At 46.9% G+C, this 14,820-nt stretch overlaps 1 protein-coding gene across 3 annotated transcripts in view; it reads left to right on the top strand.

The window, feature by feature from the left end:
• The window catches only part of TAFII15 (TBP-associated factor II 15), an 81,700-nt gene that overhangs the window by 12,901 nt on the left and 53,979 nt on the right, over positions 1–14,820 (top strand). Inside the window, exon 3 of one of the 3 annotated variants that reach the window (XM_087388727.1) lies at positions 3,586–3,660. In XM_087388727.1, coding sequence (XP_087244853.1) covers positions 3,586–3,660 — 75 coding nt within the window. Of the gene's footprint in view, positions 1–3,585; positions 3,718–14,820 lie in introns of all 3 variants that reach the window. The other 2 variants (XM_087388726.1, XM_087388728.1) reach the window with 2 other exon arrangements.

Genomic DNA, 14,820 nt, shown 5'->3' with positions numbered 1-14,820 from the left:
CTCAGTATCTGATTCTTCGCCAGGAGCTACAGAGAGCAATGGTAGGAAGATTGGAGATTTTAGAGATGACCATAGACTTCTACAAACAGTTGTTTCAGACAGAGGAAGAGACCCCATCTTCTTTTGTGGCACAGAGAGTTGGTGTGTGAGCAGGTTCCAGTGGTGATCCCTCCGAGCTGAGTAGATGCCTAGACGCCTCCTTTACTAAGGAGGAGCTTTGGGAAGCCCTCAAGGCCCTTCCCTCGCAGAAGTGCCCCGAGGAGGACGGTTTGACTCTGACTTTCTTTTGTTTCTTCTGGGAGCATATTTGCACCCTGCTCCGGCGGGCTTACCAGGAGATTTTTGACACAGCCTCTCTCCTGTAGTCCATGAGTTGCGGTTGGACTTGCTTACTCTCAAAAGAGGGGGATAGGTCGGACATTCGCCAGCGGAGGCCGATTACCCTCCTAGACACCACTTACAAGATCTTAGCCAAGGTCTTGAGTTGGAGATTGAGGCCCCACCTTCCAGATATCATCCACGACACACAGACTGGTTTTGTTCAAGAGTGCAGTATCTTGGGCAACATTTTTACTTTCTGGGAGGTAGTGGATTGGGTTTGAGAAGAGGATCAGCCTCTCGCTTCGTTCTCTTGGATTTTGAGAAGGCATATAACAGGGTGGAGTGGTCATTTATGGAGGGAATGATGAGGAGGTTGGGCTTTTCAGAGAGATGGATCTGAGGGGTTTCAGCCCCCTATGTAGGGAGTTCCAGTCTGGTGACCATCGAAGGCCATATAGGAGAGGCATTTCCTTTATCCCGCTCGGTTTGATAGGGTTGTCCTCTCGCACCCTTCCTTTTCCTGTTTGTGGCAGAGGCCATGGGTTATTTTCTACGCTCTCAGGCTGTTGGTCTTTCAGGTATGCGGCTCCTGATTCGATAGGAGGACGAGCTACTGGATGCGGAGTTTGCAGACGACACAGCTCTGTTTGTGGAGGGATCAGTTGAGAGCCTCGAGACGGGTCAGGGGGGCTCAGGGGCATGGATCAATTGGAATAAATCTGTAGGTTTATTCATAGGCACGGAGGAGGTCCATGCGATCTGGGATTGGGGGGCAGCCCTCGGCTTCATATGGATTCCATGCGGATAGACTATGAGATATTTAGGGTGCCAGGTGGGACTGGATACCATGACAGAGTAGCAGGTTGCTCCGGTTCTAGAGAGTCTCTGATGCAAGCTTCTGTATTGGAGCTTGGCCAAACTATCCCTGGGAGACAGAGCTCTAGTTGTCAATTAGGTCTTACTCGTCAAATCCTGGTACATCGCATCTCGTTGGTGTTTCCATAGGGGGTGCATGGGACAGCTCAGAAGACTAGTATGGAACTTTCTCTGGGCAGGGTCAGATGGCATGTGGAACACCAGGGCTAGAGTGGCCTGGCAGACAGTGAGTCGCGGGGTTGGGTATCATAGACCGAGAGATGTAGAGCTGGGCCCTCCTCGGCAAGTTAGTGTTTCGGGGTCTCACACCTGGCATAGAGCCCTGGAAGCTCCTCCCACAGAGCCACTTTATGGTTTCATTCAAAATACCATTATGTAGCTTTATTGTAGGGAGTTTACCTTTGAAAGAGCTATTATCTGCTCGAGCCTTTTCAGGATCTCCCACTCCTTCTGTGGATGTGTTGGAGGGAGGATCGTGGAAGATCTTTCTTGTTCTTGGTGAGAGTTGTTCCCATGCCGATTGTTTCAAGGTCGCTGGGAATTAAACAAGCTTCGGCCGCCACCTTGGATGGCACCCACATAACTTCCTCTTTGCATCTCTGATAGGGCTTGCCCTTTCTCGTTCTGCTGCACCGCATGTTTGGGGGGCTCCATGAGTAGGACGTTTTTGAGCTTGGCAAAACTGCTTTTGCGTTTTGTAATCTATTCGTATCCTACTAGAAAAGTGAAAAACTATTTGGTGAGGGTCTGAAGTCGCCAGCAATCTCATGAGGCCCCTGTCAGTTGTGCCTTTCTACATGCTTTGCATGTCCTTTTACTCATGAGGAACACCTCTTGGACAGATGGGCAGTGACAACAGTCTTACAGGTGAATTTTCTCGGAGGCACCACTCAAGGGAGAGGATCCCCATTCATGAGGAGTCTAATTAGAGTATGGTGCAGGGTCTCAGGGCGACTCATCTGGGTCAGTCCTTCATGCAAGGAAGAGATTGAGAGACGATTGATTCTTTGGCACTCAGAGGTCAGGAATGTAGACGGACGGATATTAGGACAAAGGACACACATTGGTTGGGCACTGTGGGACAATGGCCCAGCAACTCCCTAGGGATACAGGGCTAGAGCATGGGCACTTTCCCATATGCGAGGAGCAGGCATATGGATGGCAAAGATTGATTCAGCGATCCATGAGTCGTGGTGGGAAGGGTTGTGCAGCCCCTGAACCCCCCACTGCTGGGAGGGCTAGTTCTCGCGGATGGGGGTGCCTCTCAAGGTCTGGTCCTTTCGAGAGGATTTGGGATTCATCTGACGCATGTTTTAATGGTGGATCTACAGTGGCAGAGGATCAGGGTTATTGGTCGTCTGGGCAGAGTGTGGCATATTGACCCGACCACGGTTGTATCCAGCCCAGAGGGAGTGGTTTCGTGGTACTGCTGAGCGGCGGGAACGTTTCTGCAAGGCTTGGCCTGTAGGCATATGTTTCACTTTTTCAGCGGGAGATATCCGCTGGATGTATAGGCCACCATCCTGGCTGTTAGCCCTCGTTCCGGATAGTCCCTAGGCAGTGAGCTGGGATTGCCGGCAGGCTGGTCTTGGACAGCAAGGCCTTTTTCTTTGTATTTACTATCATCAGCTCTATTTTGGCAGCTGATTTGTATGGGGTTTTTTAAGCACATTAATAGAAGTTTCCTTTCTTTGCCAGTCTCTTTGTGCTCTTTGGTGACTGTTGCATTATTTTGATGCTTATTACTTGCCTGTGAGCCCTATACTCCATGTGTCTATTGGGCTCACGTTTCTCAATCCACTTCAAAATGGTTTTTTGTCTTGAAGCATGCTAATGGATTCATATAACGCATCCCATGCTCCTTTTATACAATCATCAAATGGTGGCTAGTATGAAGTCATATCATAAAATATAATTTATCAATCACAGTCTGTAATGCATACATTTTGCAATGAAGTGATGAGTCAGTAGTTGGCCTTCAATAATCAGACTATGAATTCTAGGGATAAAAATGTTAGAAATACTATGGATATTTGAATGCTCTTTGGGAAAGCTGAAGGATGCTCTTTGATGCACATCATTAGTATGGAATGCAGCAACATCCATGTTTTTGAGGTAAAGTTTGGTTCAAATGAGTCGAATAGTGCTTGAAGAGAGTATGGACTGAAACTTTTATCGCGAGTTTTGATCACATGTCTCTCATGCATTATAATTGGGTTTTGATCAAATATAGTCAAATCTTACTTGCTGTAACACATTGAAAGAGCTTAGCTAAAAACATACTGTGATATATTTTTTGATTACAGAAGATCTTTTAGACTCTTGGTCAGTGTCGGTTTTCTTTCTATGCAGACTTGATAGCACTTGAAATACTGTTTCCTTTTGCAGTTGTGACTATGGTGCCTTCAAATTCAATCTTAAAATCTTGACGATTATAATTTATGTCTTTGAATGCAGAACAAGGTTGATTTCTATTGCAACTCAAAAATTTATTAGCGAGATTGTCAATGATGCATTCCAGTATGCTTTTCTCCCATTTATTTCTGATTTATACGAGCGGCTTTGTTGGTAGACTATTCTTGGCATTAAAATTTGGTACAGGTAGGAGAAAGGCTGCATAATATTATCTTGCACATCTTGAATTGGAGTGAGGATCAGCTATAAAAGGATGCCATGAAAACTAGGGAATGATATCGACCTAAGATCAACTAGAGAATTTCAGCAACAAAAAGATGCTATGCAAACAAGTTATTGAGCTGAGCCTAAAAGTTGGCAGGCGTGTTTTGCAGCTTGGTGTCTCTAGTAAGTTGCTTTGAATGGCCATTAAATAGTGCGGGTTGATTTTGGAAGTGAGGTCCTTCAGTGGTTGGTCAAGTTTTTTTTGCACATATTATGAACGAAGTTTATGGTTCAAGAGAGTCTTCTGGTCAAAGAAGATCACTAAACTAATAAGAGATGCTGAACAAAATTGAATATAATTCACGATCATCAATTCTCTGCTTTTCCTTATGTGTAGTTGTTGGAAACTTGGAATAAAATGGTCACCTCCCCAATTGTGAGCCCCAATATAAGGACGACATTGGGGAGGATGATATACAGCATAGGATGCCATGAAGTGAGATGAAGACAAGCTGCCATGTGGGCAGCAATCTGGCTGTTACATGGGCAGCATATACACCTTCTTGTATCAGATTTAGGGTAGCCATATGGAAGCCACCTTTGTCAGCATCAATGGCTGCCCACAGGGGCTATATATATGCTGCTGAAGTAAGCCTACCCATGAACTCCTATAACGGGCGACCAAAGGGATGGAGAAGGCTAGGCCTGGCCTGCCGCCCCAGGTTAGCTAGAGCTGTCTGGTCAAACAACAGAGCAGAAGACTTAGGTCAGCCTGGCCTTGACTGGACAGCAGCAGACCCAGTTGGGTCTGCATATAGGGTGAGTTGATGTTAGAATGTCACTGTCCCCACCTGTGAGCCCCCGATTCGAGAAGACAAGGGGGATGGAGGGTGTCATACCTGGCTTTCTGGAGGAGGATCTGCACCGGATCTGAGGTGGCAGGAAGCAGCAACTGGGCGTGAAAAAGTGTGCCAGCAACAGGGGGCCTGGAGAGGCATGCAGGGCAGTGTTTGGGCCTGGCGGCTGCAGCCCACAAGGCCCACAAAGAGGCCTATTTATAGGCCAGACCAGTCAGGTCTGATCGGCCATCTGCTGCCCCATATAACCGACCAGATCTGGTCGGTTAGGGGGCCCTACCAGTCGGTTCATGGAGCAGGCTGGTCGGCCACTTTGAGGGCTCCTGGCCCTCCTATATAAAGCCCCCCACTTCCCTCATTCTCCATCAAGCCTACACTGAAGGCCTTGCATCCAGGCTGCGTGCTAGGAGAGGAGAGTGCGCAGCTTTGTGACAGCAATCCTTGCTGCCTTTTGTGCTCAGCCCTGAGCCTTGTCATCTCACATTCTGTGGAAGAATACATATCTGAGTTTTGTCTCTATCTCTCTTGAGAAAGGTTTTGTGTATGAGTGTGATCATCTATCTAGTCTACTGAGTGTTGTATGAGCTGCGATCGGAGTGAGAGGTGTGAGATTCTCTCATCCTATTTCCAACATGGTATCAGAGCAGGTTTTCCAGCTCTAGAAGAGAGTTCCTCAGCAAGAAGGCGACTCCAATTGATACTCAGGTTTGTTGCGTGGTCAAGTTCTCTACTGCAAGTTCATTTTCTGTTTGCTGTTTGCTATTACAGCAAACAGAAGGAACCATCTATAGCCTCTTCCTCTTCATCCCACGCTCGTCCTTTCTCCTTCTTTTCTCATCTTCCTTCTTCATTCATCCCTAACTTTGGAGAGTCTGGGAGGCTGGATGGGAAGAACTATCCCATATGGAAGGTGAAGATCCGGAGCCATCTCATGGCTCGGAAGTTGTCGAAGCTTGTGACGGGTGTTGAAGAGAGGCCGGAGGATGTTTTGGACAAGACAGAAAGAATTTTGATTCCAATAGATGTAGACGATCTCGCAGCATGGGAAGAAAGAGATGCGCAAGCCCTAGCCATGCTAATAGGGACGATTGCAGATGCAGTAATTCCCCACATTTAGATGGCCAAATGGGATGAGGCCTTAGTCATTTGTGAAATGAGGACTGATATGAAAAAAATCCGCGAGGCCACCGACATGTTTAATGAGGCAACAGATAGATGGTAGATAAAACAACAGAAAGATGGAGTGGCATCCACTACTTAGGAGGGGTTTAAAAAATAATTAAAAAAACACTTCTTACCTCCTGACGAAGCATCCCGAGCTTGGGATCAGTATAGAAACCTTCGTTAGAGAAATTAATCAGTGGTTGAATACACTCATAAGTTCAGAGAAAGTGTAATGAACATTTATGAACCTCTACCTCAGTCGGTGCAGGCAAAAGATTTAATCTTTGGACTGAGCGATCGGATTAAGATGGAAGTTCGGGCTAAGTACGCGAACACATTAGATGAAGCAATTACCATAGCCTTGAACTATGAGGATGCCAAAGGAAACAGACCAAGTGGGTTTGTGCAGGTTGGGACTCGGTATGAGTACCCGAAGAAAACTGGGTTTAAGAAGTGGGTTAGCAAAGGGAGTGCCTCACATCCTAGTGGCCAAGCCAAGCAGGTGAAGCCAGTTGAGACTCCTTCTAAACCAAGTACCACCATTGGAGTAAAAAGAAAAGTAACACCAATGGCAGCCCGGGCTTGGTCGAAGTCTTCTTTGAACCCAGACCAAAGAGAAAAAGCGAGGAGAGAAGGCTTGTGTTTTGGATGCCTTCGGCCTAATTAGTGGAAAGATTGTCCATGAAATAAGGATCGTTGGATGGTTGAGATGGTGATCTCAAAATGCGACGTGGAAATGGAGGAAAGTCCCAGAGCAGAACAGATGCAGATACAACTAGCGGGATCATCTCAAAGGTCAGTACTTGTTTTGTTATGTGCGTCCGTTGCTAAGCTAGTAAACAGTGCACCTGATATATCTTATCAAAGCCCGCAGCAATGGGGTATACAACCTTTAACGATACGGAGTTAATTAAGATGAAAGGGCAAGTAGCCAATCATGACGTCATTGTGTGGTTTAACTCAGCGTCAACGCACAATGTAATTAACTCGAAGCTTGTAAAGAGGCTGAAATTAAAGACTAGCCCATTTGACTATGCATACACAGTCAGAATGGTAGACGGAAGTTCAATTGAAGTATGGGACCAAAGGGTTACCCATTTGGAACTTTGAATTCAGGACTATGCAGAGAAGTTTGATTTTAAAATGACAAAGCTTGCTTACATAGATATAGCCTTGGGTAAGGCTTGGCATTCTAGGAAGAATCCAGCCATAGATTGGAAAAAGCACATTTATCAGTTTAAGATGAATGATGTGCTGTATGTCTTACGAGGTGAAAAAGATATATCTCAAGGATCGTTGGTCTTTGTAATAGAAGTTCGAAAAACTCTAAGAAGAGTTTTTGTTTCTTTGTACAGCATCTGTAGAGCCGATTGCTAATCCTTCAGTTAGCACTGATGTTACCCAAGATGGGAAAATGGAATAGCGGAGTTCTCTGATTGTTTTAGGGAGAACTGCCTTATGGGTTACCTCTAGAGCGGAATGTTCAGCATAAGATTGAACTAATCCTGGGGGTAGAACCTGTAAATAGACCTCCCGATAGGTTAAGTTTTACCAAAGAAGCGGAGGTGCGAAGACAACTGGAAGAATACTTCAAGCTGGGGCAGATTCAACCCAGTTTCTCACCTTTTGCTTCGCCAGTGATATTGAAGAAAAAGAAAGACGATACTTTTTGCCTCTGTATAGATTACAGAGCCTTGAATAATAGCACTATTAAGCACAGGTATTCGATAGCTCAGATCCATGATTTGCTAGATGCATTGCATGGGGCCATAATTTTCAGCAAGATTGATCTTAAGTGTGGCTACCATTAGTAGAGCCGAAGATGTGTATACAACCGCTTTTAGGAGTAGGTTTGGACATTATGAGTTTTTGGTAATGCCGTTTGGACTTGCCAATGCAAACAAATTCGTCATGCTTATGAAGGATTTACTCGTATATTGGGAAGTTTGTAGTATATTTTATTGACGACTTGTTGTTTTCAGCAAAAGTTTTGCTAAGCATCATTAACACTTGAGAATAATGTTCAGTACTTTGAGGAAAGCCAGTCTTTATGTAAACAAAAAGAAAACTGTACTGTGTATGGTAAGACTTGAAATTTTAGGATTCATTATTACTCCTGAAGGGGGGTGGAAATTGATCCAAAGAAAGTGGCTGCGATACTGACGTGGCATATCCCTCAGAGTTTGATTGCTTTGCGATCATTCTTGGGATTTGTCCCATTTTATCGAAGGCATATCAAAGGGTATTCCGAAATAGTATCGCCATTGACTGATCTGACCTCAAATAAAGTACCTTTTATATGGGGAAGAGAATCAACAGGAAATTTTTAACACCATAAAACAAGCTGTGGTCTCAGGACTAGTGTTAAAAATAGTTGATCCCCAGAAACCGTTTTTCATTGAAACCGATGCAAGTGGCATCGCGGTAGGAGTAGTTTTCCTCCAAGAGGGAAGGCAAGTAGCCTTTGAAAGCAAGAAGCTTTCTCCCTCTCAATGAAATTGGCCAACTCATGAAGTAGATTGTATGCTGTTGTCCATGCTTTGAAAACATGGAGATATTATTTGTATGGATCAAAGTTGATGTCAATCATGATACTCTGAAACATTTTTGTAAATAGCCTAACTTGAGAGGCCACCAAGCTAGGTGGGTAGAACTCATGCAGGAGTTTAATTTGACGATTCGGTACCGAAGAGGGAAGGATAATAAAGTTGCTGATGCATTGTCACGCATTATGCATATTATGAGTTTCACGGTATTAGAGAGTGCTCTAATGACTGAGATTAGAGAAACTCAAAATATGGACGAGCTCGTTCAGAGTCTTTAGCCTCAGGCTCATGTGCTTAAACCTGGGGAAAAGGGTGACCTGGCATCCAGAAAATGCCAAACTTATGCAAGATATACCATAAGAGATGATATGCTGAAAAGAAATGGCAAGGTAGTAGTACCTAATTAGAATGATCTCAGGCAGAGAGTCATTCAACAATGCCATGATAGCCCATGTGCGGGACATCTAGGAGTTGAGAAAACATATGATCTCGTGAAACGAGATTACTTTTTCTCGACTCATTCTAGTCTTACAAAGGTATATATATATATATATACTTTTGACAAAAAAGGAAAAAACATATTCATGAATATGTGACACGTTGTTTTTCGTGTCAAGTAAGTAAGGCAGAGCGGGTGAAGCCACCCGGACTTTTACAGTCCTTGGATATACCACTAGGTAGGTGGGAGAGTATTTCCATGGACTTTGTTGTAGGTTTGCCTAGGACACAAGGTGGATATGATTCTATCCTTGTGGTAGTTGATCGTCTTACCAAGAGGGCTCACTTCATTCCAACTAGAGAGTCTGTTAGTGCCCCGCAAGTTGCGGATTTGTTTATTAAACATATATTTTGCCTGCATGGATTACACAAATCCATACTGTCGGACAGGGATGTTAAATATACTAGTCATTTTTGGACTGCAGTGTTTGAGACACTAAGGACTGAGTTGGAAATGAGTAGTGGAAAGAAAGAAAGAAAGAAATTTTATTAGAGTCTTCGGAAGACCGATGGGTCTATGAGATTGAAAGAAAACCTGATACAAATCATAGTAAGGATGGAGCTACTAAAACGAGCATCATCACCCGTGGTGAATCCTAAGTTTGATCATACATAATCAAATACATCTGGGTGTGACAATGAAAAGAAAAAAGATTGGAGCGGAGCGGAATCCTCCATATGTCATGTCGCCTTGGCTTGTGTGTAGTTGGTGATGGGACGCTGGCGTCCGTCAAGGGGTGCTGTGCATCTCGGTCTCTTGGACGAGGCTTGACGCAAGACCAAAGCCACCGTGACTCTCGTGGGACGTATCCCGGGTCTAAATAATGACGGGAGGTCCCTCAGAGTGATCTGTGTGTCCCCTTGATGTCTCGTGTGTCATGCTGCGGTTGTCGGGTCGGGTCTCTGTCACATTTGCGGCTAGAGATTGGACGATCAATGTCACTCGATGGGAAGAACTCTGTGATCCTGCTTTGAGAGGTGTCTGATGATGTGGCCAAGCCCTGTCACCTGAGTAAGTACTCTCTGTGTCGGACCCCCTTGTGAATGAAGGCCGCGAGGCATCTCTGATCTGGGTAGGCGAGGAATCTAGAAAGGAGCTCGGAGCCGTCTTTGAAGAGACAGTAGTAGCAACCTCGGATCTCGTAGTGCACTGGGCATCTGAAAATAAAATGCTCCTCCGATTCAACCTCCTGACAGTCGCACAATATGTAAATGCGATGCTCCCTAGGGATCCCCTTTGCTCTTCTGCTCTCTATGCGGAGGCGGTGTGATGATACCCGAAACTGTCCGATGGAGATCCGTAGTGAGTGGGGCATATGAAGCTCAGTGTACCCCGGTGGTGTAATGAATCCCTCCTCTGAAATACGAAGACAGCAATCTCTGTAGAAACTTAGCTTCACTGGAAGCTCCCTCGGCTTTAACCAGGTCCTAAAGGTGTGTAGCTGCAGGAGATTCTCTTGAATGACCTGGTTGGTGTGTGGCTTGATCAGGATGATGGATGGGAGTACCGGAGGGGCATCTAAACTGTACTAAAAAGGAGGTATCCTATCGATGTGAAACCCTAGTCTCATAAACCAATCGAGAGCCAAGCATGGCAATCTCTGTCTCCCTGTGATGTGCAGTCCGCATATGATCTAACCCGGTGTAGATATGTGATGGTCTGAAAGGCTGCATCTAGCTGGAGTGGAGAAGCACCAAACTCGGCCTGAATGATGTGATGTGATGTACAGATGGTTTCCCCTAGATCACTCGTGAGAGCATGAGGATCTGCAGGCGCTCCACCTGTGTCCACTCTATCTCTGACATGTCAGGTCCCTAGCAAGGGCTGCCATACATACCGGCTAGTCGGACCAAGGAGTCGAAGAGAAGAGCCTTGGTCCGAGGGTCTTGGAAGTGGGAGTGGAAGCATTGTCTCTCTAGCCGAGCCAGTGAGGCATATCCGTGTCCAAGTGCGGGGGAAGCCAAGGCAAATAGCGTCATTGAATAGCTTTGCTAGGATTGGGGCTAACGTGTCGATCCCATATGCGATAAACTCAGTGCATAGACCCTCATGATCCTTAGCTCGGCCATTGTGCAGTTTCAATGTCGCGTCCTTGACTCCCCCTCTGGTGAACAACGTGCATGTGGTAGGGCAAGGTGTGTATATGAGATTTGGAGTCGGCTGGTGTGGGACATCATAAAGATGGTGTGCATACGTGTGCCAGGCTCTCGTATCGGTGAGGGGTGATGGAGACCTACGCTCAAGGAATCTCCGCAAAAAATCCTTAGAGTTGTTGCTGTACAAGATGTTCAGCAGCTCCTCATTTCGACGAAGAAATGTATGCTTCTTCCGACGTACGAGACGTCGATACTTGCGTACCGTGTCTGGTGTGTTCGGGAGGTGACATCTGGTTTCAAGTCGGAGTTGTCGGCGATAAGCCTTGCACTCCGCATCGTATCAATTGTTGCAGGGTACAGAACCAAGAGGTGGTGGTTTAGTGGACCGTGTGGTGTGGGGAAAGATTTGGAGGGCAGCCTCGGGGAGTGTGCGACTAATCATGGCATCACGGTCCTCTATGAGTGATATGTGATCGATGTAGGTTAGGAGTCTGTTTAGGCGTCCAGAGTAGGCAGGTGAGAGGCTGTGATCAAAGTGTATGTCGTGGTAGGTGTCGTGCTTCCTATGTGGTGTGTGTGGTGTGGCTAAGCGTGGGGTGGCGATAGTGAAGAATAGGTATGTGTGATCAGCTCCTGGAGGGAGTGGTGCTACGGTAAAGTCGGTGATACATGAAGTGAAGGTAGGGGATCCCATGATGTAGTCTACTACACTAGTGCCCCCTCCGCGTGGAAAGCAAGTAAAACCACCTGAGGAGGGCCATAGGTCAAGCCCGTTGTAGATGATGAGATCATGCATCCTGCCCAGATCAAGGAGTGCGTGTCCATATGGTGTAACATGCCCATGTCGGTCCGATGAGATCCTAGTCATACTTGCTCCGTCTAGGTCCATGTTTGGTAGCATGATAGATCTGCTCGGAAGTCCAAGAGTGGTGCCTGGTGCGTGCTCGTCCTGGCGTTGAAGTCCCCAACAAGGAGAATCCTGATGTAAGGGTGCATATGGCGATGTCTCACCCTTCTCTCGTGCCACTTTGGCGAAGTGGGATGTGTCTGGCGAGAAGTAGCATATTGCTATGAAAAGGTCACGAGTGGCTGTGCGTCGGATCTGGATCCACATGAATCGGGAGTGTGCGTCCTTCCTCTCAATGGAGATGGCTCCAGCGAGGGAAGACCTGTACAATACTGCGACCCCGCCTGATCCTCGAACTCCTCTTGTATCCCTTGTCTCATCCCTGAAGGCTGACTCCCATGTGTAGCCACTGACTATCGGTAGTGGATGCTCTGGGCTCTAGTGTGTCTCCGTGTAAAAGACTATGTCTTGCCCTGTATAAGACTACGAGAAGTTCCCTGGGTCTGACCATAAGGTACCATTACATTTTCAAATGGTACAGGCTAGGGTCTCGGAAACCTGAGTCTCATAGGCCCCGTCCCTCCTAGGGGATACGGGTGGGAGCCCGACGGGTGCCGGTCAACAACCTACCATCTCGGACCACGGCCCATTTTTGCTCCCGCTGCTGCAGAAGAACTCGTCGCTCCTCAATCTGTAGTGGTGTCAAATCCTCGTCCATGGACAGGGTGGGATGCTCTCGTAGAGGGGCTCGACGTCGGAGTGTCGTTAGTCGAGCATGTGAATCTTTGAAGCGAATGACTAGAGGGTGCTCTCGGTTGGGGTCTCTCCCAACACGCCATGCTCCCTCTATGCCAGGGTCGGGGACCCCCGTGGTGGTGGTCACAAAGGTGATCGCCTCCTCCGTGGGCATCGTAGTGGTGCTGGTGCTGTCTCACGTGATCTCTCGTATCCGAATGTTAAAGGCCTTCGAAGCCCTCTGCTGCTGCTCTTGTATGGCGACTGAAACGGTTGCCTTTGCGGGCTCCCGTTTCGCCACGTCCACCCACCTAGTCGTCTTTGCTATAGCCGACTGTATCGCGGCTATCTGTGCCTCCATCTCTGTGACTAGGGTCCCTTGAGGCGGTGCTCTCAGGGTCCCGAGCTCCTCTGTGTGATGTCGTGTCTGAGCCCCTGGATAAGGGTGCCCTGCTCATGTATAATGCGGGCCTGCTCCTGGGTATATCGGGCCTACTCTTGAGTGTAATGTGTTAGCTTTGCCTGACGGGCCCGGATGTTGTGTATCTCAGCCAATAAGGAGTCCCAAGCATCTGGTGGGGGTCTAAGATATCCTGGTCCAGGTGGGAATTGGATCTCAAGGGTGAAGGTGGGCTGCTGAGGTTGTACTGAGGGTGGGGACAGCGTGATCTGGGTGGGGGAGTGGTATGTAGGAGTAGCGAGGCCGGACGAGGTGCTGAAGGATGGCTAACTGAGAGGTAGAGGTGATACGAGGGAAAAGTACTGTGGAGCCGTGGCCGGTGCGGCTAGTGGTGAGGCTACTAGAGAGGAGACCTGTGATGATAATGCAGGAGAGGGAGAAGAGAGAGGTGGCGTAGATGATGAGGCGGATGATGGTGGTGAAATAGTGGTGGTAACCATAGAGGTCGAGGATGTGGTGAGCGGCATTGGCTTTGGGTGGGCCCCTTTCTTCTGGGCCGCGGTGCTGTCCACTGTCAAACTGCTCCGGTTGCTGCGTTTGTTGAAGTCCTCCAGACTGAGTTGCTTTTGTGTTTTCCCCTTGTCACCGTTCCCCTTCCCCATCTCCTCACGTATGTAAAATTGAACCGAAGGGTCTCCCGCCTAGTCCCCTGTCCTCATCCCCCTTTGCCACTCATTATGGGGGAGGCAGCAAAGAAGGGATTGCAGGAGGGAGGGGGGCAGAAACGGATGGTCAGACGGAAATAGTCATTTTAGAGGATATGCTTAGAGCATATGTTTCATTGAGGCAACATATGTGGGACAAGTGGTTGCCACTGTTAGAATTTGCTTACTATGATATAAAACATTCCTCCATTTGAGCTGAACTGTGGTTATAGACTAGCAAATCCAACTACCGTTGGAATACCTGAGAAAGCGCCTAGTGCCGGGAACTTTGTGGTTCAGATGTGGGAGATGCTAGCACTTACGAGAGCTAACATCCGCTAGGCTATGGATAGGGCTAAAGCATATGCGGATGAAAATAGATCTGTTAGAGAATTCAAGGAAGGGGAAAAAGTTTTTCTCAGAGTTCCTTCGCACTATAAGTCTTTGACTGCAGGAGAGTGTGCTAAGTTATTATCCAGATATTGTGGGCCGTGGTTGATTCTAAAAGGAATAGGCAAGGTGGCCTATAAATTAAAATTACCACAGGATTATAAGGTGCACCTAGTGTTTCATGTTTCTCGTTTAAAGATTTTTTTGCACGTAGGTGACTCACTAATCGAGGGTGTTGTTTTGTTTCAGTAGATAGAGGATAATGCAAGGCGCAAACCAACAAGAATCTTGGACCATGGAATAGTGCAAGTACACAATTGGAAGGTACCCACGGTGTTGGTTGCATGGCATAGTTTTCCTCTATCAGAAGCTACTTGGGAATCCGTATACCAGCTACGGAGAGTGTTCCCAGACTTTATCATCGAGGACGCTGATACCTGAAGAGGGAAGAAATGTTAGGCTCTCAAGTTGAGGTAACATGACCTCGGAAGGGTCAATGGACATTTTCCTTTAGAGGATCAATGTTTGTATTATATTTACTTGGGCTTCATGTAAATGGTCAAAGGAATCAGTGTCAAGGTCTTCAGTGACGGCGACATGGCATAGACTAGACGAATCTAAGGTCGAGGACCTAGGTGCACCTAAATGTGTAAATTGCCAAGGGACAAATGGAATTAATGTTATCCCAAGAGAGGGGTAAAAACGGTGTCGGGTATAGGAAGCAATGGAAGCTCAAAAATGGAAGCAAGAAGGATTAAAACGAGAT

The sequence above is a fragment of the Dipteris shenzhenensis genome, chromosome 17 (genome assembly GCF_047967505.1).
Source record: "Dipteris shenzhenensis isolate YYH24624 ecotype China chromosome 17, Dip_SZ_1.0, whole genome shotgun sequence".
NCBI classification, from domain to species: domain Eukaryota; kingdom Viridiplantae; phylum Streptophyta; class Polypodiopsida; order Gleicheniales; family Dipteridaceae; genus Dipteris; species Dipteris shenzhenensis.
The sequence above is the reverse complement of the archived record's forward strand: the minus strand, read 5'-3'. Positions and strand labels throughout refer to the sequence as shown.